This window comes from Ostrea edulis, chromosome 1, assembly GCF_947568905.1.
Source record: "Ostrea edulis chromosome 1, xbOstEdul1.1, whole genome shotgun sequence".
Lineage (NCBI taxonomy): Eukaryota > Metazoa > Mollusca > Bivalvia > Ostreida > Ostreidae > Ostrea > Ostrea edulis.
The window spans coordinates 34323135-34349676 of record NC_079164.1 but is presented as its reverse complement, the minus strand read 5'-3'; the positions used below and the strand labels follow the sequence as shown (position 1 = coordinate 34349676).

General features: G+C 34.8%; 1 protein-coding gene across 1 annotated transcript; it reads right to left on the bottom strand.

Annotated features, from left to right (window-relative positions):
* Positions 1 to 3050: 3050 nt before the first annotated feature.
* Positions 3051 to 25060, bottom strand: LOC125659012 (NADPH oxidoreductase A-like). Its single transcript, XM_048890515.2, has 14 exons — positions 24975 to 25060; positions 20455 to 20576; positions 18122 to 18260; positions 17737 to 17864; positions 17424 to 17571; positions 14872 to 15076; positions 13591 to 13687; positions 12099 to 12224; positions 10873 to 11012; positions 8796 to 8948; positions 5817 to 6051; positions 4954 to 5043; positions 4370 to 4494; positions 3051 to 3441 (listed from the first exon to the last, which is right to left on the bottom strand). The coding sequence occupies exons 2-14, from the start codon at positions 20570 to 20572 to the stop codon at positions 3268 to 3270; spliced, it is 1878 nt and encodes a 625-aa protein (XP_048746472.2). The 5' UTR covers positions 20573 to 20576; positions 24975 to 25060; the 3' UTR covers positions 3051 to 3267.
* Positions 25061 to 26542: the final 1482 nt, after the last annotated feature.

The following is a 26542-nucleotide window of genomic DNA, read 5'->3' as shown; positions in this document are numbered from 1 at the left end:
TCTTTAAGAGACTTTTATATGAACTAATCCTCTAGTCCAAGAATTCCTATCAACTTTATTACATCGAGGCTTCGTCTTTAACTTCAATGACAATCCTCATTTGTTCATCAAATTTTACTATTTCGTATAGAAACACGATTTCTTGATATATAAGCATCAGGAATGTTTGATATTAATTATTTGTTCCGATCATAAAATTCCTGCTTATATTGCTGTAAATCGAGAAAATTTGGCACGCTATTAAATTTAGCGCCTTTAGCGCAAGTGATCTTTTCCTTGACGCCTACACCGGAAGCATCCGCTTAGGTAATGTCGGAAGGTCAGGGTATATTGTATACACACTAACACAGGTGAACAGTGATTGTTCAACATTTGAATATTGTTAAATAAACGCGGACCAACTAATTTACTGTACTCATCATTTACACCCATATATGTGTCATTCACTTTTAGTGCCTCAAGGTCAAAACGTAACGAAGTCCACGCTGACAATGCGTGTAGAAGTGCCTGTATTACCTCCACCTTTTTCTATTTACTCCAATCAAAACCTTGTTTAAATATTACCAGTGCACAATCATTTATTCGACCATATTTACATGTTATCATATTATACCCGAGATATAAAAAACATTGTTACTTATTAAAAAGTCTGCAATAAAATATTAAATCAAATAGTCCGAACTACGCCCACATGTAAACTACGTAAAAAATCAAATACAATCAGAACTACGCCCACATGTAAACTACGTAAAACCTGCATTTAGAATTCTTTTCAAAGTGCTTAAACAGTTTTAGCAAGTCCATTATTCCTTTAATTTTGCTTGGACAAGCCACATGGCACCGACTGCTTCAGGACAAAAGAGTTTGATAGATACGGAAGACACACGATCATTGGCTTTCCAGGAATGAAATCTGCATAACGCACTTCGAATTCCTTTTTCAGTGCAGCCTAGCATTCTTGTTCATAAGCTTACCTATTAGAAATTGATCAGAGGCTATTGAGTGTGTGCCTCCATGGAGAAATATAGGCATGGATCAAACCACAAACTCTGTGCCAAATGTATTTTGCAACAAATTCAATTTACGCCAATGTCTTGGTAGTTAAGTTTGCGCTAGAATATGTGTGCCAAATTTTTCTCAGTTTACAGTATACAGAAATGATGAATAAACAAGAGGCCCAAGGGCCTAGAATCGCTCTTCTGATAAATTGTACAACCCCACCATTTCTATTTTTAGCCTCTTAGTATTCTAAATCTTTAGTTAAATCCTAAGAATTCAAAAAAAGTAGGTCAATGTGACCTACTTTTTGGTTTACACATTTTGAGAACCCAAGAAATATCAACTGACAAAGTTTGATGATTTTAAGCCAATTAGTATTTGAATATTGAAATATAGCTGTCAAATTCCAATCGTAGGTCATGGTGACCTACTTTTTGGTCAGCGAACTCCGAACATGCAAGACCCATCAACTGACAAAGTTTGATGACTGTAGGTCAAATAGTATCTGAAATATATAAATATAGCCGTCAAATTCCAAAAGTAGGTCAAGGTGACCTACTTTTTGGTCGACACCCTTCGAACATGCAAGACGCATCAACAGACAATGTTTGATGACTGTAGGTCAAATAGTATCTGAAATATATAAATATAGCCGTCAAATTCCAAAAGTAGGTCAAGGTGACCTACTTTTTGGTCGACACACTCCGTAGACTCAAGATGCATCAACTGACAAAGTTTGATGATTGTAGGTCAAATAGTGTCTGAAATATAGTAATTTAGCTGTCAAATACCAAAAGTAGGTCACGGTGACCTACTTTTTGGTCGACACAAACCGAAGACTGAAGACGCATCAACTGACAAAGTTTGATGATCGTAGGTTTTACAGTGCCCAAAATATGCTCTAAAATTGAAAATGTGAAATTTGAATATCTGCAAAATTCAAAAAGTAGGTCACTGTGACCTACTTTTTTTATAAATATGTTTCAAGGCCTCAAGATGCATCAACTTACAAGATTTGATGATTCTAAACCTCTCAGTATTTGAAATAACAACTTAAAATATATCTATAAATGATAAGCCATAAAATTCAGAAAGTAGGTCACGGTGACCTATTTTTCAGTTGACGCATTTCAAGGTCCCATGATCCACCAACTGACAAGTTTTGATAATCATAGGCTTCAAAGTGTCCAAGATATGCATCAAAATTAATTTTAAAATAAATACCTGCAAAATTCAAAAAGTAGGTCACCGTGACCTACTTTTGAGACAACTTGACACAAGGTCCTAAGATGCATCAACTGTCAAAATTTGATGATCCTAGTCCTTATAATGACTAAAATATCAAAGATTTAAGGAAATATAAATTTAGGTCAACTTTGAAGTGACCTTGAGACCACGACCTTTGCCCCAGGGTAATGCCTTGAACAATTTTAAATCTACAACATATCCTCATCCTTATGTGTAAGTTTGGTGATAATCTGCCCAGTGGTTCTTGAGAAGAAGATTTTTTAGCAACCACTACTTTTGTTTGTATTTTCCTGATTATCTCCCCTTGTAAAAGGGTCACATCCCTCTATTTAGTATGTATGAAAGCCCTTGGGCCAATGATACCCTGTAACAAATTTGAAAAAAATTGGCCAAGGGGTTCTTGAGTTATAGCCCTTTTTCTAAAAAGTTTACGCACACCGCACAAATGGCCATAGCATTAGCTCTTTGAGCCTTCGGCTCAGAAGAGCTAAATATCACTGTTCTTACTAAACATTGTTTATAACAAGAGTTCAGTGGTAGAATGCTTATACAGAAATGATTAATAGAATATCACTGTTCTTACTAAACATTGTTTATAACTAGAGTTCAGTGGTAGAATGCTCTACAAATTTACAGTTGAAAAGAAGTTTTTCCTCGCACTCCTCATCTAATTTCCTATATAATTGACTAAATCCTTGGCTTGGATATGATGGTGACTAGGAGTTTTTTGAAACCACAAACCTCTCCTAACAAACTCGTCAGCATCCCTACCTTCTACAGCCTCATAACAATGTAACAATTCATTTATCCTGTACATTTAATTCAAAATAAAAAAAAACAATTTATATAAAAATTATCACAGAATGCTTCTTTTTATATATGAAAGTCTCTGGACTGAAAAAACGTTTGGCTATAAACATAATCACAGATATTCTGCTACGTTACAGTGTAAAATTTGTATCCCACTTTCTGTAATTGCACTATTCCCGAGCACCGTCTGGCGATATTCCTCAACAAGGATCATGTGACCCACACATCCTTTTGATATCTTCCCTCTGTCTCCATGGACTTGAGGTACAGTAAAGCATCTTCAGGAGTTCTCTGTCCCTGGTCAGCAATGATTTTCAACAAAACTTTGTGGACATCATGTGCCATATATTTTGCATCTCCACACACATAAACAGCAGCATTCTCCTGTACACCAAAAAACAGGAGGAAGATATCACATTCATGTAATATGACTTTTCCTAAAGCAATACTAGATGCAACTCCCTAGAAAACTTTGAGAAAACATGTTACAACACTACCAAGATAGATATAATGGCAAGACATTATGATTTGCCTAAATGATGTAAGCATTGGAATATCTGACAACTCTGTCTTCAGATCTTAGATTTCATTGGTCGAGTGTAATTTCCTTCATAACTGTTTCTGTCTCCAGGTTTCTAAGATTGGTCTGGTTGGATGTAATCTCCTAGATAACTGTTTTAATTGGTCATCTCCTAGATTACTGTTTTGATTGAAATCTCCAACATAACTGTTTTGATTGGTCAGATAACTGCTTTGATTGAAATCTCCTAGATAACTGTTTTGATTGGTCAGATGTAATCTAGATATCTGTTTTGATTGGACAGATGTAATCTCCTAGATGACTACGTTGTAAAATGAAAAGCTAACACATGGTATCCTACTTCATTTCTTTAGAGGTTGTAATTTTTTTTTTAGCATTTAAGGGTATCCATGAAACATGAATAAGGACAGTTAACACACAAAAAATGGATGCATGGGATAATACATGTGTATATTTTTTGGCATAGTTGTAATGATTACAAATATAAAATTTCTAAAAAAAAAAATAGAAAAAAATAAGGGACTTTGTAAATTTTCTATGATGTTCACAGTTGAAATATATTATCCTTTCCTATATACATGTAACTCTATACAAATTTCCCCAACTGTTTTGGACTTTTAAAGAAACCACAGGAATAATGTACATTCCATACAGTGTTCATTTTACATGTAAGTTAGATTTCATTTTTGAGAAAAGTTGGGATATAGCAAGTAACTGTGAAGAAACATATAGAATAAAACCTCCTATTCCAGGGTGATAATTATTTCTTACCTTGTTGACAAGATTCCATATCAAGATGCCATCCTCTAAAAGTAAATCTTGAACATAAATCTTTTCTTTCTGATCTCTAGAAAAAGCTGTCCTGAGCTGTAGCACGGCAGCCTCATTCCATTTTTCTACAAAGATTTCAAAAACATACCAGTACATTCATATTTGCAGATTAATGAAACAAACAGAACATACACGGTGTATTTTGAGGAGGCCTCAAGGCAAACATTTTGACTGTTGTAGATCACTTTTGTTTCACAAGTCCTTATTTTTGCATGGATAAAATGATATATTTATTCACGTGACATGCATGAAACTTTCACGAATCATTATGATAGTCTTTTACATGTCAGAGTTTATTCCTGAGAACTAAATTTTCACAATGGCATGTCTCACAAAATTAGGTGTAAACAATGTTCTTACTAATAAAATGTGATTTAAAGAAATTTTCTTGTTTATAGACTAGAACCTTAATAAATTTGTAAGATTTTGGAAGTAAAGGTGTATTTTGATACATGTAATTGGTGCTTTTCAAAAGGTAAGAACTTGAGTTTCCTTCCAATACATCTTAAAACTTTTTGACATACCAAGTTCCTCTCTGTATAAAAAGTCCTTGTCTCTGTGTCTGCATCCAAAGTAGATGTAGGTCTGACCCCGGTCCTCTTCCTTTAACAAAGCTAGAGTTAAATCAAAACGGAAAAATTACAACCTGAGCTGGTGTTTTCTAAGTATAAAATGTATAGATGTGCATTTTTCCATAGAAATTGAATAGCCCTCTGCATTTTAAACTGCATGGATGACAATAAAGTAAAACCTTTTTTTTAGGGCACTACCATATACTGTACTAATCATTCTGTCTGTACATTTGTTAGTTTGTTTGTCCGTCAGCACCTTCCACAGTATGTGATAACTTAAGTTTTCTTGAGAAGATTTTGATAAATTTTGTACAAACAGGTAATACATCGATTTGGTAGAGGAAAATCCTTATTGATTTGAGATTTATCATTTTGTCCTTACAGAGTTGTGGGACTTAGAATACTTTCATATTAATAAGATAATAGAACTTTCTATGGCAAACAATAACTTGAAATTACTTGAGAAAATTTTTATACAATTTAAAAGTACTGCTCGGATTAGAAAGAGATAGATTAGCCTTTCAATTTTCAGATTTATCAGTTTTGTTGTAATGGAATTGTGGGACTTAAAAAACAATTTCTATATTGAAAAAATTCATAGCAGGGCTCTTTCTGACTTGTCAGTTTTCTAGGTACTTTTACTCTTCCATTGTCAAGTGGTTCTGAAGAAGAAATTAAAAATGTGAAAAGTTAATAGACAAAGGACATAGGACAAATTATTATCAGAAAAGCTTGAGTCAGCACAGATGTGTTATCAAAAAAAAAAAAAAAAAAGACATGCAGGATAAGATCTCATTCATAAATTCAGTAAGCACCTCTTTCCTGCAGAAAAGCCCTGAATGGGGCTATCCCAGTGCCTGGTCCAATCAGAATCAGTGGAGTCTGGATGTTGCTAAGTAACCTGAAATCTGGGTTCCTGCTGATAAACACAGGGCACTGATCTCCCTGCTGGAGCCTGTCATGTATATAGCATGTGGTGACACCCTCTCGACACTGGTCTAACAAGGTGTAGCGGACAACGGCCGCCATGACGCACACTGTATTGGAATCCTAGTAGAAAAAATCAGGACGTCACCAAAAGTCAAAATTACACTTTCTTCAGGACACATTTAGTTTCTCAACTTTCATAAGATAAACTCATATCTATACACATGTAGATCTTATTTTCTAAACAAAATATTTTAAATTGCATGGTAAGATTGTGACATTTAATTGTGTTTGTGAAAAAATATGCACCCTAATCTGGAAATAAGCTGTGATCTTTTCACTTCACCAAATATTCAGTCTCTCATTTGAAATTGAAGACCAAAGTTACAAGTATTGATAAACAGGTCTAAACAATTTACCACCTAAAATTCTGTCTCAGTGGTGGGGGGGGGGACAATATTGCACATTATAGGTACTTACTATTTGTGTGATATCTGTATAGGTTATAGGTACTTACTATTTGTGTAGTTATAGGTACTTACTATTTGTGTGATATCTGTATAGTTATAGGTACTTACTATTTGTGTGATATCTGTATTTGTGTGATATCTGTATAGATATAGGTACTTACTATTTGTGTGATATCTGTATAGATATAGGTAGTTACTATTTGTGTGATATCTGTATAGGTTATAGGTACTTACTATTTGTGTGATATCTGTATAGATATAGGTAGTTACTATTTGTGTGATATCTGTATAGGTTATAGGTAGTTACTATTTGTGTGATATCTGTATAGATATAGGTAGTTACTATTTGTGTGATATCTGTATAGGTTATAGGTAGTTACTATTTGTGTGATATTTGTATAGTTATAGGTAGTTACTATTTGTGTGATATCTGTATAGATATAGGTACTTACTATTTATGTGATATCTGTATAGGTTATAGGTACTTACTATTTGTGTGATATCTGTATAGATATAGGTACTATTTGTGTGATATCTGTATAGTTATAGGTACTTACTATTTGTGTGATATCTGTATAGATATAGGTACTTACTATTTGTGTGATATCTGTATAGCTATATGTACTTACTATTTGTGTGATATCTGTATTTGTGTGATATCTGTATAGATATAGGTAGTTACTATTTGTGTGATATCTGTATAGATATAGGTAGTTACTATTTGTGTGATATCTGTATAGGTTATAGGTAGTTACTATTTGTGTGATATCTGTATAGATATAGGTAGTTACTATTTGTGTGATATCTGTATAGGTTATAGGTACTTACTATTTGTGTGATATCTGTATAGGTTATAGGTACTTACTATTTGTGTGATATCTGTATAGTTATAGGTACTTACTATTTGTGTGATATCTGTATTTGTGTGATATCTGTATAGATATAGGTACTTACTATTTGTGTGATATCTGTATAGATATAGGTAGTTACTATTTGTGTGATATCTGTATAGGTTATAGGTAGTTACTATTTGTGTGATATCTGTATAGATATAGGTAGTTACTATTTGTGTGATATCTGTATAGGTTATAGGTAGTTACTATTTGTGTGATATCTGTATAGATATAGGTAGTTACTATTTGTGTGATATCTGTATAGGTTATAGGTAGTTACTATTTGTGTGATATTTGTATAGTTATAGGTAGTTACTATTTGTGCGATATCTGTATAGATATAGGTACTTACTATTTATGTGATATCTGTATAGGTTATAGGTACTTACTATTTGTGTGATATCTGTATAGATATAGGTACTATTTGTGTGATATCTGTATAGTTATAGGTACTTACTATTTGTGTGATATCTGTATAGATATAGGTACTTACTATTTGTGTGATATCTGTATAGCTATATGTACTTACTATTTGTGTGATATCTGTATAGTTATAGGTACTTACTATTTGTGTGATATCTGTATAGCTATAGGTAGTTACTATTTGTGTGATATCTGTATAGCAATATGTACTTACTATTTGTGTGATATCTGTATAGTTATAGGTACTTACTATTTGTGTGATATCTGTATAGATATAGGTACTTACTATTTGTGTGATATCTGTATAGCTATATGTACTTACTATTTGTGTGATATCTGTATAGATATAGGTACTTACTATTTGTTGTGTGATATCTGTATTTGTGTGATATCTGTATAGTTATAGGTACTTACTATTTGTGTGATATCTGTATAGTTATAGGTACTTACTATTTGTGTGATATCTGTATAGTTATAGGTACTTACTATTTGTGTGATATCTGTATAGTTATAGGTACTTACTATTTGTGTGATATCTGTATAGCTACAGGTACTTACTATTTGTGTGATATCTGTATAGCTATATGTACTTACTATTTGTGTGACATTTGTATAGTTATAGGTAGTTGCTATTTGTGTGACATCTGTATAGTTATAGGTAGTTACTATTTGTGTGATATCTGTATAGGTTATAGGTACTTACTATTTGTGTGATATCTGTATATGTGTGATATCTGTATAGGTTATAGGTACTTACTATTTGTGTGATATCTGTATAGATATAGGTACTTACTATTTGTGTGATATCTGTATAGTTATAGGTACTTACTATTTGTGTGATATCTGTATAGCTATAGGTAGTTACTATTTGTGTGATATCTGTATAGTTATAGGTACTTACTATTTGTGTGATATCTGTATAGCTATATGTACTTACTATTTGTGTGATATCTGTATAGCTATATGTACTTACTATTTGTGTGATATCTGTATAGTTATAGGTACTTACTATTTGTGTGATATCTGTATAGCTATATGTACTTACTATTTGTGTGATATCTGTATAGCTATATGTACTTACTATTTGTGGGGAGGAGGATACAGAGTAATATCTTGGCTGTAGTGGTTTCAGGTGAGAGAGGAATTTTTCTACAGGTAAGTGTCGAATTTCAAACTCCTCCACAATATCACTTAACTCCCTTTGTGACAAATATTCTCTCAGTTCTGATGTATGCTGTTTAAAATCATACATATAAAAACTTTATGAATACAATGACAAGCAAAGCAAGACAAACAAGATATGTTTGATTGAAATTCATGTTTAGAAAAAGCATCATTTTGACCTGAAAACCAACAGGGGATATCTGCTTATGATGATCAATTTCAGTATTAAGTTGGATAACTATAGTAAAATGTGGTTACAGCGAACACACTTATAATGAATTCACACTTATAATGAATTCACACTTATAATGAATTCACACTTACAATGAAACATAGCTACAGTGAACACACTTATAATAAATTCACACTTATAATGAATGCATACTTATAATGAATTCACACTTACAGTGAAACATGGTTACAGCGAACACACTTATAATGAATTCACACTTATAATGAAATCACACTTACAGTGAAACATGGTTACAGCGAACACACTTATATTGAATTCACACTTAAAGCAGAATGATTTCCTCTCCCTGTAGTTTTAAAGCATTATGATCTTAAATAACGAATTATGTTTATAACAAATCAAAGTTGGTCATCCCCAGTACTTTGCTAAAGCATGTTTTACTGTATTTTGTGACAGGTTCTAGAGTTGTCAGTTGTATAATATTGTATACATGCTAGAAAGCAAGTGACAGTGGACTTTTGATCTAAAAATCAAGCAGTTGATCATTTACATGTACTTGTCATGATCAACCCTCTTAAGAAGTTTGATGTCTCTCAGGCTAAAAGGGTCTGTGGTTGTTGGTAGGGGGTTAGTCTTAGCTAAGATTAAACTGCCTACAAAGTTTGATAACCTTCCAATAATGGATCATCTATTGTTTGGACACCAAATGTGGTATGCAAGCTAGCAAGTCTCATGACTTTCAACCTTTTCACCTTCAACTCAATAGGGGTCATATCCTTGCTATCAAAAACATGCTCATGAAATTTGATACCCATTGGGAATGTGTTATATAGTTATCCTTTGAACAAAATAAAGTGTACAAGCTAGGATGTTTCATGACCTTTGACTTTATACAAATCAGCAGGGGCCTCTCCTAGCTAGGACAAATGTGTTATGCAATATGCAAGCTAGAAAGACCTTTGACCTGCAAATCAAAAGATGTCATACCCTTGCCGTGACCAACTTGCCTATGGAGTTTGATGATCATAGGACAAAGAGTTCTGTAGTTATTGGTCCAACATCTATGCAATGCTGAAAAGCCTGTGACCTTTGACTTGAAAATCAATTGGTTGTCATCCACTACTCATAAATCTGCCTACGGTATAATTTGATTACTATCGGTTCTTCTGTTATCAGTCACCAACTCAATCAACTGCTCATGACCTTTGACCTGTAAATCAATAGAGGTCAACTACTATTCATAACCAAAATGACTATGAAGTTTGATTACCATTGACAAATGGTATTCTAGTTATACGTCAGACAACATATCTCTCCTGACCAATTGATGCAAAACAATACCTTTGGACATAACACAATAAATAAGCCTTTTATCTTTGATGGGGAGGTATAAAAATTCCAAATACAATAGATTGCTTCATATTTGCATTCTTCAAAGTATATTGTAAACGTATTACATTTGGGTGTATTCTTTTTAGGGGCTTTGGCAGCTGAGGTCATCCACTAAATCAAGTACATTGTAAATGTGCAGTCTAGTCGCAATAAGGGCTGAATCAAATCCACACTAATTAATCAAAATTTCCACCAAATGTTATACCCACTAAATATACAACATTTACAGTAGTTAAAATGTTATGCCCACTAAATATACAACATTTGCAGTAGTTAAAATGTTATACCCATTAAATATACAACATTTACAGTAGTTAAAATGTTATACCCACTAAATATACAACATTTACAGTAGTTAAAATGTTACACCCACTAAATATACAACATTTACAGTAGTTAAACTTCTTACTTCTGAATGAATGAGTTTCTCTATTTTCTCTCTCTGTTTAGGACAGCTTACGTGATCCATGAATAACCTCAAACAATCAGACGTCACACGCTTTATATCCAGATATTTCAACAGCATGTCTCCGCTGGTTATGGCACCTCCTGCAATGGTAAGCCGTCAACGAAACATTTCTTTCACAGATTCATTATTCTAAGTAAACACTAATTTTCATATTATTTTTTTTCAGATCACCTAAATATGTTGGATCACAAAATTAGAAATCAAGACTTTCCTTTAGATGTTTTTTTCTATTAAATTATATGTGTAAATGTCAGACAATCGGATACACCCCCCCCCCCCCTTTATAATTGGATATAAACTATTTCCGAGTTTCTTTATAATTGGATATAAACTATTTCCGAGTTTCTTTATAATTGGATATAAACTATTTCCGAGTTTCTTTATAATTGGATATAAACTATTTCCGAGTTTCTTTATAACAGTTACACACAATAACAACAATGAAACAATTTAAGATTTTTAAATACTACAAATATAAATGTATTTTAGGGGCGAGATCAAAAGATCAATGTCGAATAAAAATCTTAATTCAAAAAGTTAGGGGGAGGTGGGGGCTAAAATCTCCCATATAAGTTTCTGTCATCCGACATTGATTAAACTTTAGTGGAAAAAGAAAAAAGACAAGTGACTGTTAAAAACCACATAATAGTATTACATTTTAATGCACATTTAATAGTTTTAATGCACACTTTCATTTGTGAATAAATAGTAAAAAAGGTATACAGTGTGTTATTTATACTAATGTTTTTTCTTGTTAATTGATTAGTTTCAACATTCATCATATTTAAATTTAAGAGGGGGGGTGGGGGGGTGGGGGGGGGGGGGGGGGTGAGAGGGGTCTTAATGAAAACTATGTCAATTTAGTTCTTTGTCAGACTTTTGATCATGCCCCTTATTGACAATTATCTTTGCAGACAAGACAGGCTTTTGTATTGGACGCAGCCATTATCATCTATCATTTCCTTCCGTTGTTTTCAAACAATGATTTTCATTGGTTAAACATGACGTCACACTTCAGGCATGATTATTGAAGATTACACTACTTTATATGATCTAGCTGCCATTAGTAGGAGAAAGCTGTGGACTCTGAACCGTGGCTTGATGATTCATACATGATACAGAGGTTGATATAAGAAATGTTATTACGTAAATGGAGTAAGACATACCACCATGATGTCCTGGCAGATTCTGGTCTGGAAGGTCGACCCTCTCCTGCCCACTGAAACCCAGAGTCTGTAATATCAGCTGTACATATCCTGGGTTATTCTGGGGATAAATACCCAGAGCATCACCTGTAATCACACACACAGTGATAAATACCCAGAACATCACCTGTAATCACACACACGCAGTGATAAATACCCAGAGCATCACCTGTAATCACACAGTGATAAATACCCAGAGCATCACCTGTTATCACACACACAGTGATAAATACTGAGAGCATCACCTGTAATCACACACACACAGTGAAAATACCCAGAGCATCACCTGTTATCACACACACAGTAATAAATACCCAGAGCATCACCTGTAATCACACACAGTGATAAATACCCAGAACATCACCTGTAACCACACACAGTGATAAATACCCAGAGCATCACCTGTTATCACACACACAGTGATAAATACCCAGAGCATCACCTGTAACCACACACAGTGATAAATACCCAGAGTATCACCTGTAATCACACACACAGTGATAAATACCCAGAACATCACCTGTAATCACACAGTGATAAATACCCAGAGTATCACCTGTAATCACACACAGTGATAAATACCCAGAGCATCACCTGTAATCACACACACACACACACACAGTGATAAATACCCAGAGCATCACCTGTAATCACACACACACACACACACACAGTGATAAATACCCAGAGCATCACCTGTAATCACACACACAGTGATAAATACCCAGAACATCACCTGTAATCACACACACACAGTGATAAATACCCAGAGTATCACCTGTAATCACACACACACAGTGATAAATACCCAGAACATCACCTGTAATGACACACACAGTGATAAATACCCAGAGCATCACCTGTAATGACACACACACAGTGATAAATACCCAGAACATCACCTGTAATCACACACACACACACACACACAGTGATAAATACCCAGAGCATCACCTGTAATCACACAGTGATAAATACCCAGAGTATCACCTGTAATCACACACACACAGTGATAAATACCCAGAGCATCACCTGTAATGACACACACAGTGATAAATACCCAGAACATCACCTGTAACCACACACACAGTCAGTGAGGCAAAGGGAGCAACAGTGTAAATATAATAATTACCCAAGATAATTTTATGGAACATCAATTTTACAGGGTCTGTACTGTCTATTCATTCATGGGGCTTTACTTTTCACAACTGTGAGGAAGCATTTTGACAGCATTACTAAACAGCATTAATTCTTTGTGGCAGGATGATTATATAACATCTCATGAACCACCCATAAAATTTATCTCAGAAATAATAACAGCAGTAACAATCACATAGAATTATTAGTTATTTGTGGTTGGGTGATTTTCATTTGTGTGATTGAACCCTTAATCCTTCTCAAACGCAGCATTACAAAGCTGGATTTACATCAATACTGTAACATAGCTAATCACCTGATGTCCATGTCAGTCCACTCCCCGTGATGTCAAATTCACAATGAAGGGTCACCTTGTCCTCATTACTTTCGACAATTGTCAACGGTTTCTTCACCTGAATGTGATTTTTTTTAAATCAGATATAATTTATATCATCAATACAAAACTAGTAAACGTATACTACATGTATTTCTAGTAGTTCATCATGAAACCAAGTCAATAATATTACAATTTGCCTCAACCAAGTTCTGAGATGGTCCCTTTCCACAGCATCCTGTATTATTTAAGGAGAAATAACACAACAGTGAAATTTGATATGGATGGAAAGTGGACTGTATGTACAATATTCTAAAACTGAAAACTTTCCAAATTTACCCTCTTACGATAAGAATGCAATTTTCATAGAAAGTAATCTGGAAAAAAAATTAAAATCCCTGCTGGACTCAAATCCTTAGGTCTTGCACTCTAATTGTAAACAAAAATGGATAACCAGGTACCATTTCATAGACTCCAGTAGTTTCTTTCAATGTTTTGAATTATTCAAACTAATAATAAAACAATTATTTACATTTTCTCTCTCAGTACGATATTATAGCTACATTGTACATGTACTTGAGAAGTATAACATTCACCAAGCCCAGAAGGATGAGAAAATGTCAATAATTGTTTAATAATGACATACCTCTTCCCATTAACATTGCCTTAACAACTACCACTTACTGCTAATGCTGACTTACCACTAATATTAACTTACCACTAATGCTGACTTACCACTAATGTTGACTTACCACTTATGCTGACTTACCACTATTTTTGACTTACCACATACCACTAATGTGGACTTACCACTAATGCTGACTTACCACTTATGTGGACTTACCACTAACATTGACTTACTGCTAATGTTGACTTACCACTAATGTTGACTTACCACTAATGCTCACTTACCACTAATACTGACTTACCACTAATGCTGACCTACCATTAATGTTGACTTACCACTAATGCTGACTTACCACTGTTTACTTACCATTAATGTTAACTTACCACCAATGCTGACTTACCACTAATGTTGACTTACCACTCACCACTAATGTTGACTTACCACTAATGTTGACTCAACACTAATGTTGACCTACCATTAATGTTGACTTACCACTAATGTTGACTTACCCTTCACCACTAATGTTGACTTACCACTAATGTTAACATACCATTAATGTTGACTTTCCACTAATGTTGACCTACCATTAATGTTGACTTACCACTTATGCTGACTTACCACTAATTTTGACTTACCACTAATGTTGACAGGAAAGGATTGGTCCTGCTGTGTCCCTCACTCTCCCCCAGGGAATTGACACTGAGATAATCGGTTTTGACCTTCAAGTCAATGTCATCGACCAACCTCAACACCCTGTCTATCCAATCAGAAACCACTGTCCAGTCTTCCATGTCTACAGTCTGACAATCTAAAATCCTCACTGCTGACAGCTCACAGAATCTGAAGTACATATATCAATAAAGTGTTATCTAAGCTTGCACAGTTTACCTCCACAAATTTGAATTATATTGTAAATCAATTCCTGTGTAAAGAACATCTACTATCTTTGAGACTAGTCACATCACCGAAGTTACAAATATTTCTCATTGCCAACCAAACAATGTGTATTTAATAAAATGTAAGAAAGCGCAACACTAAGGTATCTGATACACTTATCTTGAACCATGATGCATATCTATGCATATATGCTTGAAGTCACAAGCTGTGATGCTGTCAATTATTCAAAATAAGGCCATGGAGACCTACTTTTCTGTCATGATACACCTCCTCCTCCCCAAATATGCATCAACTGACCAAGTTTGATGGTCCTAGGCCTCATAGTGTGTAAGATATGATCTGGGCACGATTTGATTATGTATAACCATAGAATTCCAAAAGGAGGCCACAGTGACCTTTCTTCTAGTTCACGACCTTCACCCAAGATGCATCAAATTACCCAGTTAGCCTCAGAGTGAGAAAAACATGACTTGGACATGGAAAAACACATACAATAACATGGCCTGTCACAAGAAAGGAGTATAACCATTTACAAATAATACTACATGTACCACTATGGGGTTCAATTAGTCAAATAACAGTAAATGTATTTGATAATTACATTTTATAGTCAGCTAATCTCCCAACAACAAATGAAATTTCAATAAAGTGTTTTAGTTAAATTTTTTAATTCATCCACTGGGGAAACTGGAGAGGGTTATAAATTTCTTCCCCTGCCAAACAGTCAGAATGTCCCATTTTCTTTTCTGCACACTCTTTCTTCATTATACTTTGATGCACTGATACAAAATTTAGTATGGATCTTTCTAATGAACAACTATATTACTAGTCTATCATAGATCAAGGTAGATAACTACCACAAATCTATTGTGCACTTTTGTCCTTATGCTCTGAGAAGTTGATATGAAACTTGCTATGTATCTACCGATCAACTTTGCTTGATTCGCTTTAACAAGAGTTTTGCCCTTTGCATATTTTTGCCCTACAATTGGGAAGAGGGGGAGGGGAACAGGAGGGGGAAGGGTACAGAAGGGGGAGGGGTAGAGGAGGGGGAGGGGAACAGGAGTGGGAGGGGTTTAGATCAACAGGTCACAATAAAACTTTGGCCATCTTGCAGGGATAGTCCATGCAGTGCTAAGGCCAAATAAAAAATATGTGTTGTTCCAGTTACCCCATCGTCCCTAGTTTTTACCCCCGACCCTAAACTTTTTTTGGACTATTTCCAAAATCAGTTCCCGTATTTTGCCAAATATAATGCACACTTTTTTCAAGATTTTCTTTTATGAGAAGGGGTGCATAATATACCACTAGTCTATACATATAGGTTTTTGACCTGTTTTCCTTCGGGGGAAGCTTGACTGTAAGTTCATTCATAGCCATTATATAGATACCACTCAAATAAGCTGTAAACACTTACAACAGGCCATCTAACGTTAGACAGAGAGTGACTTAGAACTAAAAAGTGCTTACGTAATCAATAGTGCAAATTTCAGGTTGTTTGAATATACTGAGCCATCAATCCTTATTTTTGAAAAAGTTGGATAGATTTAAAAACTTGGAAGGGCTTGAAAACAGTACTTTGGTTAAAATATCATTTCCTACTTTCATGTTCAAATACATGATTTTGGCAAATGCACTAATTTTTTTTCTTTCTGTATTTATTTTTTTTTATTTGAAATATATGCAACTAGGGTGATCCCTACCAATTTTGATAGGTATATATCACACTATATATAAATGGTACATGCAAAGTGAAATTTTAAAAAAATTGTGTTTCCATCTAAACTCTATCATTAAAAAAAATAAATAAATAAAATAAAATCCCTACCTACCTACCCTATTTTTCAAGGGAGTGTAACCGCAACCACACATATCATTTTATTTGGCCTAATTGGTCATGAATAACCAATGGCTCTGCTAACATTTAGCACCTCAAAGTATCGAATGTAAGTTTTAAAAGATTTTATATAATGGACTTAAAGATTGTGAGTTTTATGAGATAGAGAGTTTGAGAGAACAAACTAAAATTATTTAAATTGGTACTGCAATATTACTCCAAGAGATCAAGAACTTAAATTTGAGATTTGATCCATCAAGAGCCACCTGTTTCTAATAAGGTTAAAATAGTAACACTGATCAAGCCATGCCGAAGTGAAACTGCTCCTTAGTATTAAAGAACTTCAAATCTAAATCTGTGATATATATGACATTGAAAACAAAGATCCTGTTGCATGGCAAATTAATTAGCACATAAAACTGATTCTGCTGTCTTCAAAAAAACATTCCTCACCTTTCATCCAGAGACATCCCTGTCTTGCAGAACTGAGGGTAGTTTGAGTCCCCCATTGCCAGTACCGCATACTGAAGGTGACTTATTTTCTCACAGGAGGAATTCATCATCATCTCATAAAATGGTTGGGCATCAGTCGGGGGAACACCTACAAGTATACATGTATATAAATCAAAAATGATATCAACAATAGCACGGAATTCTACAAGCACACTTCTGTACGAAGGTTTTAAGAAACCATATGTGTAGCAAACTCCATTGAGTTTCATTAGAAGCATTGACAAAAAACAGCATTGTAGTGGAGGTGTTATACCGTCCCCACTGGTGGATATCAGCAGCAGACACAGCTGTTCCTCACTCCAGCGGATGTGTGAGTAGTGCTTGACATTGAGTAGTCGAGGCTGCCACAGTGTTTCTCTCTGAGTCGATTCCGCAGATAATCTGTAGGATACAATATGATGATGTCATTAAATACTTAAAGATATGGCTTGTTTATTGTATCATAGTCCGACTTAAAATAAAGATTTACTGTTTTTCACTGGCCCTGGAGGTTCGCTTCTACAAAAATTATTCGTATACATATGATCTAGAAAATCGCCAAACTTTACCAAGCAGAAAAAAACCTGCCACATGGTGTTTAACCAACCCCAACCCCCTTTATACACTTATAGTTATATTCTTATGAGTGACAAACTGACCTGTCAAACAGTTTTCTGGCCACTTCTTCACTGAAGCCATATTCCGTCCCGTACAACACCAGGATCTGTCGTCCGTCCACAGTGTAGTCTCTCCTGTACCGGTTCTTTCTCGGTTCCCTCCTCTTGACTGACGGACTCTCTTAAAAAACCATCAAATTGAGTTAATTTCTGCATTTTGCATGAATAAAGAATCAGGAATTCTCAATTTCTGCCATAATTAATGTCACAGTTGCAATTTATTTAAAATATATTTATGCGCTATAATTATTTCGGTATTCATATTGGCGCGCATAGCCAATTGAATACAAACTAGTTTTTCAAGTATGCGAGAGTCAGTGTGAACGTTTTGTATTGTACAGGTGGTAATTATTTCTATTTTTAGTTCAACTTTATGTTTGACTGACCAGTGGTCTGAGTTCATAATACTGCGGACCAATGGATTTTACCGAATACTAATTAATTATGCATGAGTTCCTAACCCGTGCACTATATAAAGTTAGAAACTCCACCAAAATCCCCACTCTAAGCCTTGTACCAATACGGTTATATTGGACAGTCCTCGCTAAAATATTGATTCACTCGATGTAACTTAAATATATTTTTCATTTATAATACTGGATGCCTGGTAAGATTTGCATTTATCTTGTAATTCATTTACTTGTTAAATATATGTAATTATACTGGCAATCGTATTAATATTAGGATCATCGTTTATCGTAAAAGTTTAAATGTCTTTTAGTTTATGTCTTGTGTTTTATGTATGTGTATTGTCTTGTGTGCATGTTTGTGAGTATGCTTTCATATTTTTTTCTAGGTTTTTTTCCCTTCTATTGAAATAAAATAATTGTCTGAGACCGACCCAGTTTTGTGTTGTTTGCAACAAAACAGCGACCCTGCGACATTATTATACTGTAAAATTGATAGATATTGTGGGACATCAATTTCCATGGGTTACCCTTATCCACAAATTTCAAACCACAACAAAATACACATATTACATTCTGTTTCAACGTACAGAAACCACACCCACTGAATTATATCCCAAAGAAACTGTAAAATCTCAACAATCCACGAAAATTAGCCCTAATGAATCTGAATTATTCCACAGTATTCAATGCATAAAATGTTGGTACATGTATAAATTGAATACAAATTGACTTGAGTCAATCTCTCAAAGCTCTCTTTTCACTCAATCTCTGCTTACTTTTAGCATTTTAGTACCCTGCTTACATAGCCAGAAAATGAGGAAATTGGTTTAAAACATCTGTTATAGAATGTCTGAATAATGACGCAGGGTTCCTAAATATGATATCCTGCTCCGCCTTGAAATTTCAAACTGATTTACTCCTCTTTCTATGACACACATAACTCGCTATTCTAAACTGATGTGTATATAGTACTAACTGTACTGTTCTCAGATTTAGCTGTAAGTTATTCATCCTTGTAATCATGATTTCATAATTATTATTATCCTTCAGAATAATAAAGTCAATTTCATTGGTCGAGGGCTGGTCAAGTGGAGGGAGACAATTCGTGATGTCTCCCTCACGTGCAGGGTGACAACTGTGTTGTCTCCCTCTAGAAGATAACTTCTAATGGCACAAGCGAGAAAGCTCTATTAACAAATAATTGAAAATATGTGGGATCGTTAATCATAAACTTCAGCGTCAATATTAATGCTTGCAAATAACAATTGAGAAGAAAAATATTTCCATTATAATGTAATTTTGCATTTCACTTGATGTTTACATTTTTGTCTTGAAATACATTACGAAATGTTTACGTTTGACTTTATGTTTTTGCGTCATCCTACTGTGACGTCACAATTGAAAGCGTTCTCTCGTTTAACTTTCTCAAACCTCAATGTTTTGCTTTCGTTAACATATATATCCAATAAATGTAGGACATTGAGTGTAAAACAAAATAATATATGTAGTTGAGGTTAACATTAATTTCAGCCCTTGAAAACTATTGAAAAGTTATCAGAATTTTCTGCAGAGAAAGTTATTACAAATTTGTTGACGTTTTAGATAAAAAAGATACATGGTAAAAGTCAATAAATGTGTGGTAGTTTTTTTTTAACATTCAAATTCTTCAGGATAATAAAACTATTATGGACTATTTAGCAGGGAGACATCACAGATTATCAGGTCTGAGTAGGTTTATCACCCTCGGGCACATAGGCACCCTCGGGTGATAACCCTATTAAGACCTGATAATTTGTGATGTCTCCCTGCTAAACAGTCCATAATTGTATATTATCTCCTTGAACATGTATATATCATTGGTAAAGAAATGAAGCTTGTTACATAGACAACTATAATCCCACTAACCTTTGCTGATGAATGCATCAATGCTGTTGTCTTCGTACTGACTGCCTGAAGAGGTGGACAAGGTGTAGAAAATGTAGGTCACAACACATAGCAGTCCAGCCAAAACCCATTCCAGCATGTTTCTGTAAGGTAATACACCGACACATCTTCATCAATTGAATTTAAGTTTCTTTAAGCTGGCCCGCCACAATGTCTTGATTTGATTGATTTAAACATATTTCAATGTCTAGATGTTATAACAAAGGGATTGAGCACAAAGTTCTTAAAACTTAGAAAACCCTCTCCTATATGACAATTGATAATGTTCAAGAAAGGTTGATTTAGGTATATCGCTAGAAATACCTATAATTGCCAATGGTCACACAGTTCACCTTACAGTCACAATCTTGAAACAGTTCTGTAAGCCATTGTCACACAAAATAAAATCATAAATTATTTCTTTCTCTTTTTAGCTCACCTGAGCTGAAAGCTCAAGTGAGCGTTTCTGATCGCCTGTTGTACGTCATCTGTCCGTCCGTAAACTTTTCACATTTTCGACTTCTTCAAAAGCATCCTTGGGTGAAGGGCTTTCAAGTTTGTTCAAATGAAGGGAGATGATCACAAAAAAGGAAAAAGAAGGTGGGGGTATTTAAAAATCTTCTTCTCAAGAACCACTGAGCCAGAAGAGCTGAAATTTACATGAAAGCTTCCTGGCATAGAGCAGATTCAAGTTTGTTAAAATCATTACCCCCTGGGGGTAGGATGGGGCCACAATAGGTGATCAAAGTTTTACATACAAATATATAGGGAAAATCTTTAAGAATCTTCTTCTGAAGAAGCACTGGGCTAGGAAAGTACAAATTTACATGAAAGCCTCCTGACATGGCCTCCGGGGGTAGGATGGGGCCACAATACAGGATCAAAGTTTTACATACAAATATATAGGGAAAAATCTTTTAAAATCTCAAGAACTTCTGGGCTAGGAAAGTGTACATTTAAATGAGAGCTTCCTGATATAGTGCAGATTCAAGTTTAGCCCCCGGCAGTAGGATGGGGCCACAATAGGGGATCAAAGTTTTCCATACAAATATATAGGGAAAAATCTTCTCAAGAACCACTGGGTCAGGAAAGTACAAATTTACATGAAAGCTTTCTGACCTAGTGCAGATTCAAATTTGTTAAAATCATGACCCCCAGGGGTAGGATGGGGTCACAATAGGGGATCAAAGTTTTATACATATAAATATATAGAGAAAATCTTTAAAAGTCTTCTTCTCAAGAACCACTGGGCCAGAAAAGTTTACATTGACATAGTGCAGATACAAGTTTTTAAAATCATTGTCCCTAGGGTAGGATGGGGCCCACAATAGGGGATCAAAGTTTTACATACAAATATATAGAGAAAATCTTTAAAAATCATCTTCTCCAGAACCATTGGACCAAAGAAGTTTACATTTACATGAAAGCTTCCTGACATAGTGCAGATTCAAATTTGTAAAAACCATGGCCCCTGGTCGTAGGTTGGGGCCACAATACAGGGATTGACATTAACGGTTGTCCGATTGCCCGAGGCAAGTGAAAACCCAGTTCGGACAAGTGAAATTCAGTACACAGGTGCCCGATGGGGCAAGTGATTATTTCAGTAGGAAATTTGATTATCATAATACTTGTGGTAAGCTTGATGAATACTAAATATTAGAAAGTAAAGTCAAACTCCACATATTTTTGTTTTCCTTACCAAATCGTCAGATTATAACAAAGTTCTATTCTAGTGGATTGTACTGTATCTTGCCCTATCCGTAAGTCGTTCCGAATACCATAAAATATCCGACTTATCTTAGTCATGTTTGGGAGAAAATTGCAGCTTCACAACCATTTCTACAGTACAAGTATTTCAGTGAAATAGGACGACAAAAGAAAAGGCAATGTTGAAAACAAAACTAAATCGGAATTGAAAAGAAAATGTTAGACTCAGGCAGCGTGACAATCCTAATTTTTGGGTTTCATTGACACTGACAGCAGTATGATCAGCACCATGTGTCAGGAATCCATGCAGCACTACACTCGGTGCCGGTACTTTGTATTTTCTTACCGGTAATACAATTTACAGAATTGATAGCATCCATGGATATTTAATTGAGTTATTGAATAAAAATTGATTTGTTCCACTTTTTTAATTGAAATAAAACATAGATCATTTGAATCAAATACATGTATCAAAATTCTGCCTCATGTTACGTCCCTAGTCTGTTATTTTGAGGTGAAAAATCTATTTCCCTAAACTGAGCTTTGCAATTTTCTTATCTACAACTTTCAATGAATTTCATTTCATCAATTCATTCAATTTGAAATACCATACATGATACTGCAACTTGTATGGCATGATTCACAGGTATAATCTGTTACATCGGGGAAGAGGGGCAAGCTTGAAACAGAAAACATGTACACCGATTGACAGAGGGAAATAATTAAAGTTTTTCATTCAGACAAGTAAAAGTTTGAGTCTACTTGCCCGAAGGGCAAGTGAAGGGCAAGTGAGATGAAAAGTTAATGTCTATCCCTGCAAAACGGATCAAAATATAAAGAAAAAGTTTGTGATCTGCAAAGCACTTCATAATTAACTTTTAGAAGCACTTCTCTGCAAAGTGTCTAAGTGATTCTGAATTACCGACAATGTGGTGATTAAATGGGGTCAGTGAACCCAAGAAACAAAAAAAATACAGACAGAAAAGAGTATCACGGTGATGACGATAAGACAAAAAGACAATGAAAGTTCTTGGAATCATGTAATACCAACTGACCGTGGCTAGAAAACGCGGAAGTGGGTATGACTTATTCGTATTGTAAGTTAATACATGACATCTCTTCTTCGGGAAAAAGGCTAGGAAACATGTTCATCACATGCATGGGGCGTGTGGTGTAGTTGTGTCGTCGTCAGTTGGTCTTCCATGATTCCAAGAACTTCCGTTGTCTTTTTGTCTTATGGTTTAATTCACCCCGATACTATTTTCTGTAATGCCATCAAATGCCACAGGGTCCCGTTTGTTTGCTACCGGTTGCACGTCGTATAAATTAAATTGTTTTACAGCATAACAAAACATGAAAATACACTACGGCTTTTCAAACAAGAGGTACTGTGAGCAATGCTCACTAAGAATACCCCCCGCTTACTTCAATCTCCCAAAGGGTGTTGTTAATAGGTATAAATTACCTCTTTCCTGAGTGTAAAAATATGGTATGCCTTTGTAGAAGAAAATGGAAGATATAGTCTGAACACAAATCCATGGCATAAACCTATAATTTTGAGATCAAAGGTCAAAGTCATAAAGAGGTCATGAATGTACATGACACATAGTCTCATGGTGATACACCCATGTCTTATGGTATGACTATGTCAAAACCCTATAATCAATTTATACCTTGAGGTCAAAGTTCAAGGTCATATAGAGGTCATGAAGGTACCCGACACATCGTCTCATGGTGATACACTCATGTGTCAAATATGGTATGCCTATGTCAAAGAACAAAAGTCATGGACCTGACACGAATCCACTGTAAAAGCCTTTAATTTTGACCTTGAGGTCAAGGTCATATGGCGGTCATGAAGGTACATGACACATGGTCTCATGGTGATACACTCATGTGCCAAATATGGTATGCCTAAGTCAAAGAACAAAGAAGTTTTGGCCCGGACACGAATCTGCACAGAGAGACAAACGGATGGACGGACAGACAGAGTGATTCCTATATACCCCCCTGAAATTCGTTCGGTGTTCCAATTTGTGGATGATTAAAGTTTGATGTGGGCCCCAAGAATTGCAAGGTTTAGTAGCCCATATGGCTACCAAAGGTTTCAAATTAGTTTCAAACCCTGCATATGTAGTTCCTTACTAAAAAAATTCATATCAATCTTTAATTATGTAGGTCTATCTTCATAACATGTATTGTGGGTCCATCTTGCTGGCATATTCTTTTCCTAATTTGGATAGGGATGACTACATCTAAATTTGACAGATCCTTGTGTCTCATTGAGAATATTTTGAGATTTCAATCTTAATATTCGAATTTCCTGTGCAATTAATCAAAAAATGATTCAAAATTGATTGGGACAGGATCATAATCCTCATTTAAATTTAACAAATTGTATCCTTAATAAGTATCTTTCTGAGATGTCATTTAGAGAATTTTCCAGTATATCTCTTTTTATCAAATTTCCTGTGCAATTTATAAAAAAAATATATATCCATATTCGATTGGGTCGTGATCCTTTTAGAACAAATTAGGCAATCTGCTACGTTGAAATTAGATCAATATAAGACAGAGTGGGACATTCTTTAATTTCTCTTAATTTTGACACACGTGTGAAGTGGGCAAAAATAAATGCGAATACCCACACACTGACACATGTAGAAATTCTACAGGGCCTGAAAGTGAAAAAGGAAATTCGGAACGTGCAAATCGTGCAATTTTCTAGGGTGAAGGTCTGGTATGCACTTCTGTTATAACCATGCACATTTGCTCTCGGGTGCTTTAAGTTTTACCTTTCTATTAGAATGTCAACACATGGTTCTGCGTAAACATGAAAGACTGGCAAAAAACGACCGGTCAGTCCGGTGTGTTGCGTCGTCTTCTACAGTTTAAGAATTATCGTCAGTCCGAACCCGACTTTAATCGATTACGCGAACCATGTATATATATAATTAAGGTAGCTCACTACACTAAAGCTTATACTCTGTGTGACACCACGTCAAAAGATGGCGATTTAAATGTTTTGTGAAATCATTTGTATCGATCGATTTGTTTGTCTATCATCGTAACTCAGTGGTTAAAGCATTGGGCTGGTGAACCGCAGATCTCGAGTTCAAATCCCTGTCTTTTGTTCATGTGTTGAAATATTTTTTTGAAAATCATGTTTTTATCCGAATTTGTGGAGGGTTTTTTTTTCTGGTTTTTTTTGTTGTTTTTTGTTTTTGTTTTTGCATATATACTTATTTTATATCATCATATCTTTTATAATTAAATCAACTCGTAGTGATTTGAGAAACTATTTTTGGGTGTAGTGAGCCACCTTAATGTCTCTGGTAAAACCAATCAAAATATGAAAATTCTACATTTTACGTTAAGATAAATTTTCTAAAGCAACAATTTCCAAACACTTTGGATAAAATATATTTTCTCTGGTATCCAACTGCGATTAGTCATGAACAGAATATGTGTATGCTAACCAACTCAACACTCACAAGGGATTCAAGGTCAGTCAAATATTTAATCATATAACATAGAATATATTTGTTTTAAGAGGGTCACAATTTTGAAATGTCCACTTCTTCAAATTATCACTCTCAAAACTATAAACATATTTGACTTCATGAAACATGAGTTAGATCATTCATGAATGCATGCATTTCCGCATATGACCTCATAAAAACCCTTACAAGTATATGTAGTTGGTACTAAAATCCAGAATTCATTTATATTCAACTAATACAAAACATATTGTGGCATTTTCCACAGTAAGATGTAAAGAACACAAGTCAGCAATGAAGACAGAGCACTGCAGATCTCCTTTTTTCCCCTTTAGTCATTGTAAATGTGACTGACTAATATAACCCATGTTAACTGAACAGGAACTGAACTAGTGTTGCTTACAATGTTCAGTGACATTTCTGTGTTGCTTATAATGTTCAGTGACATTTCTGTGTTGCTTATAATGTTCAGTGACATTTCTGTGGTTAGGTTATTTTATAATATTGTGAATTTCTATAAACATTACAGTGGAAGATTACAAGTGAAGAGGTATCTGGTTTGTTACATAATTCTGAAGAGGCACATGTATCTGTGGTTTGTTTGATAATTCTGAAGAGGCACATGTATCTGTGGTTTGTTTGATAATTCTGAAGAAGTACATGTATCTGTGGTTTGTTTGATAATTCTGAAGACTGGTATCTGGTTTGAACGGTCGACAAGGGTTGTGCACTCCTCCTAGGCACCCGATCCCACCTCTGGTTTATCCAGGGTTCCATGTTTATTCAACTCTCTATTTTGTATTCCATATTGAAGTTATGAGATTGATCACTGTTCGTTATCTTCATCTTTCACAATTCTACCT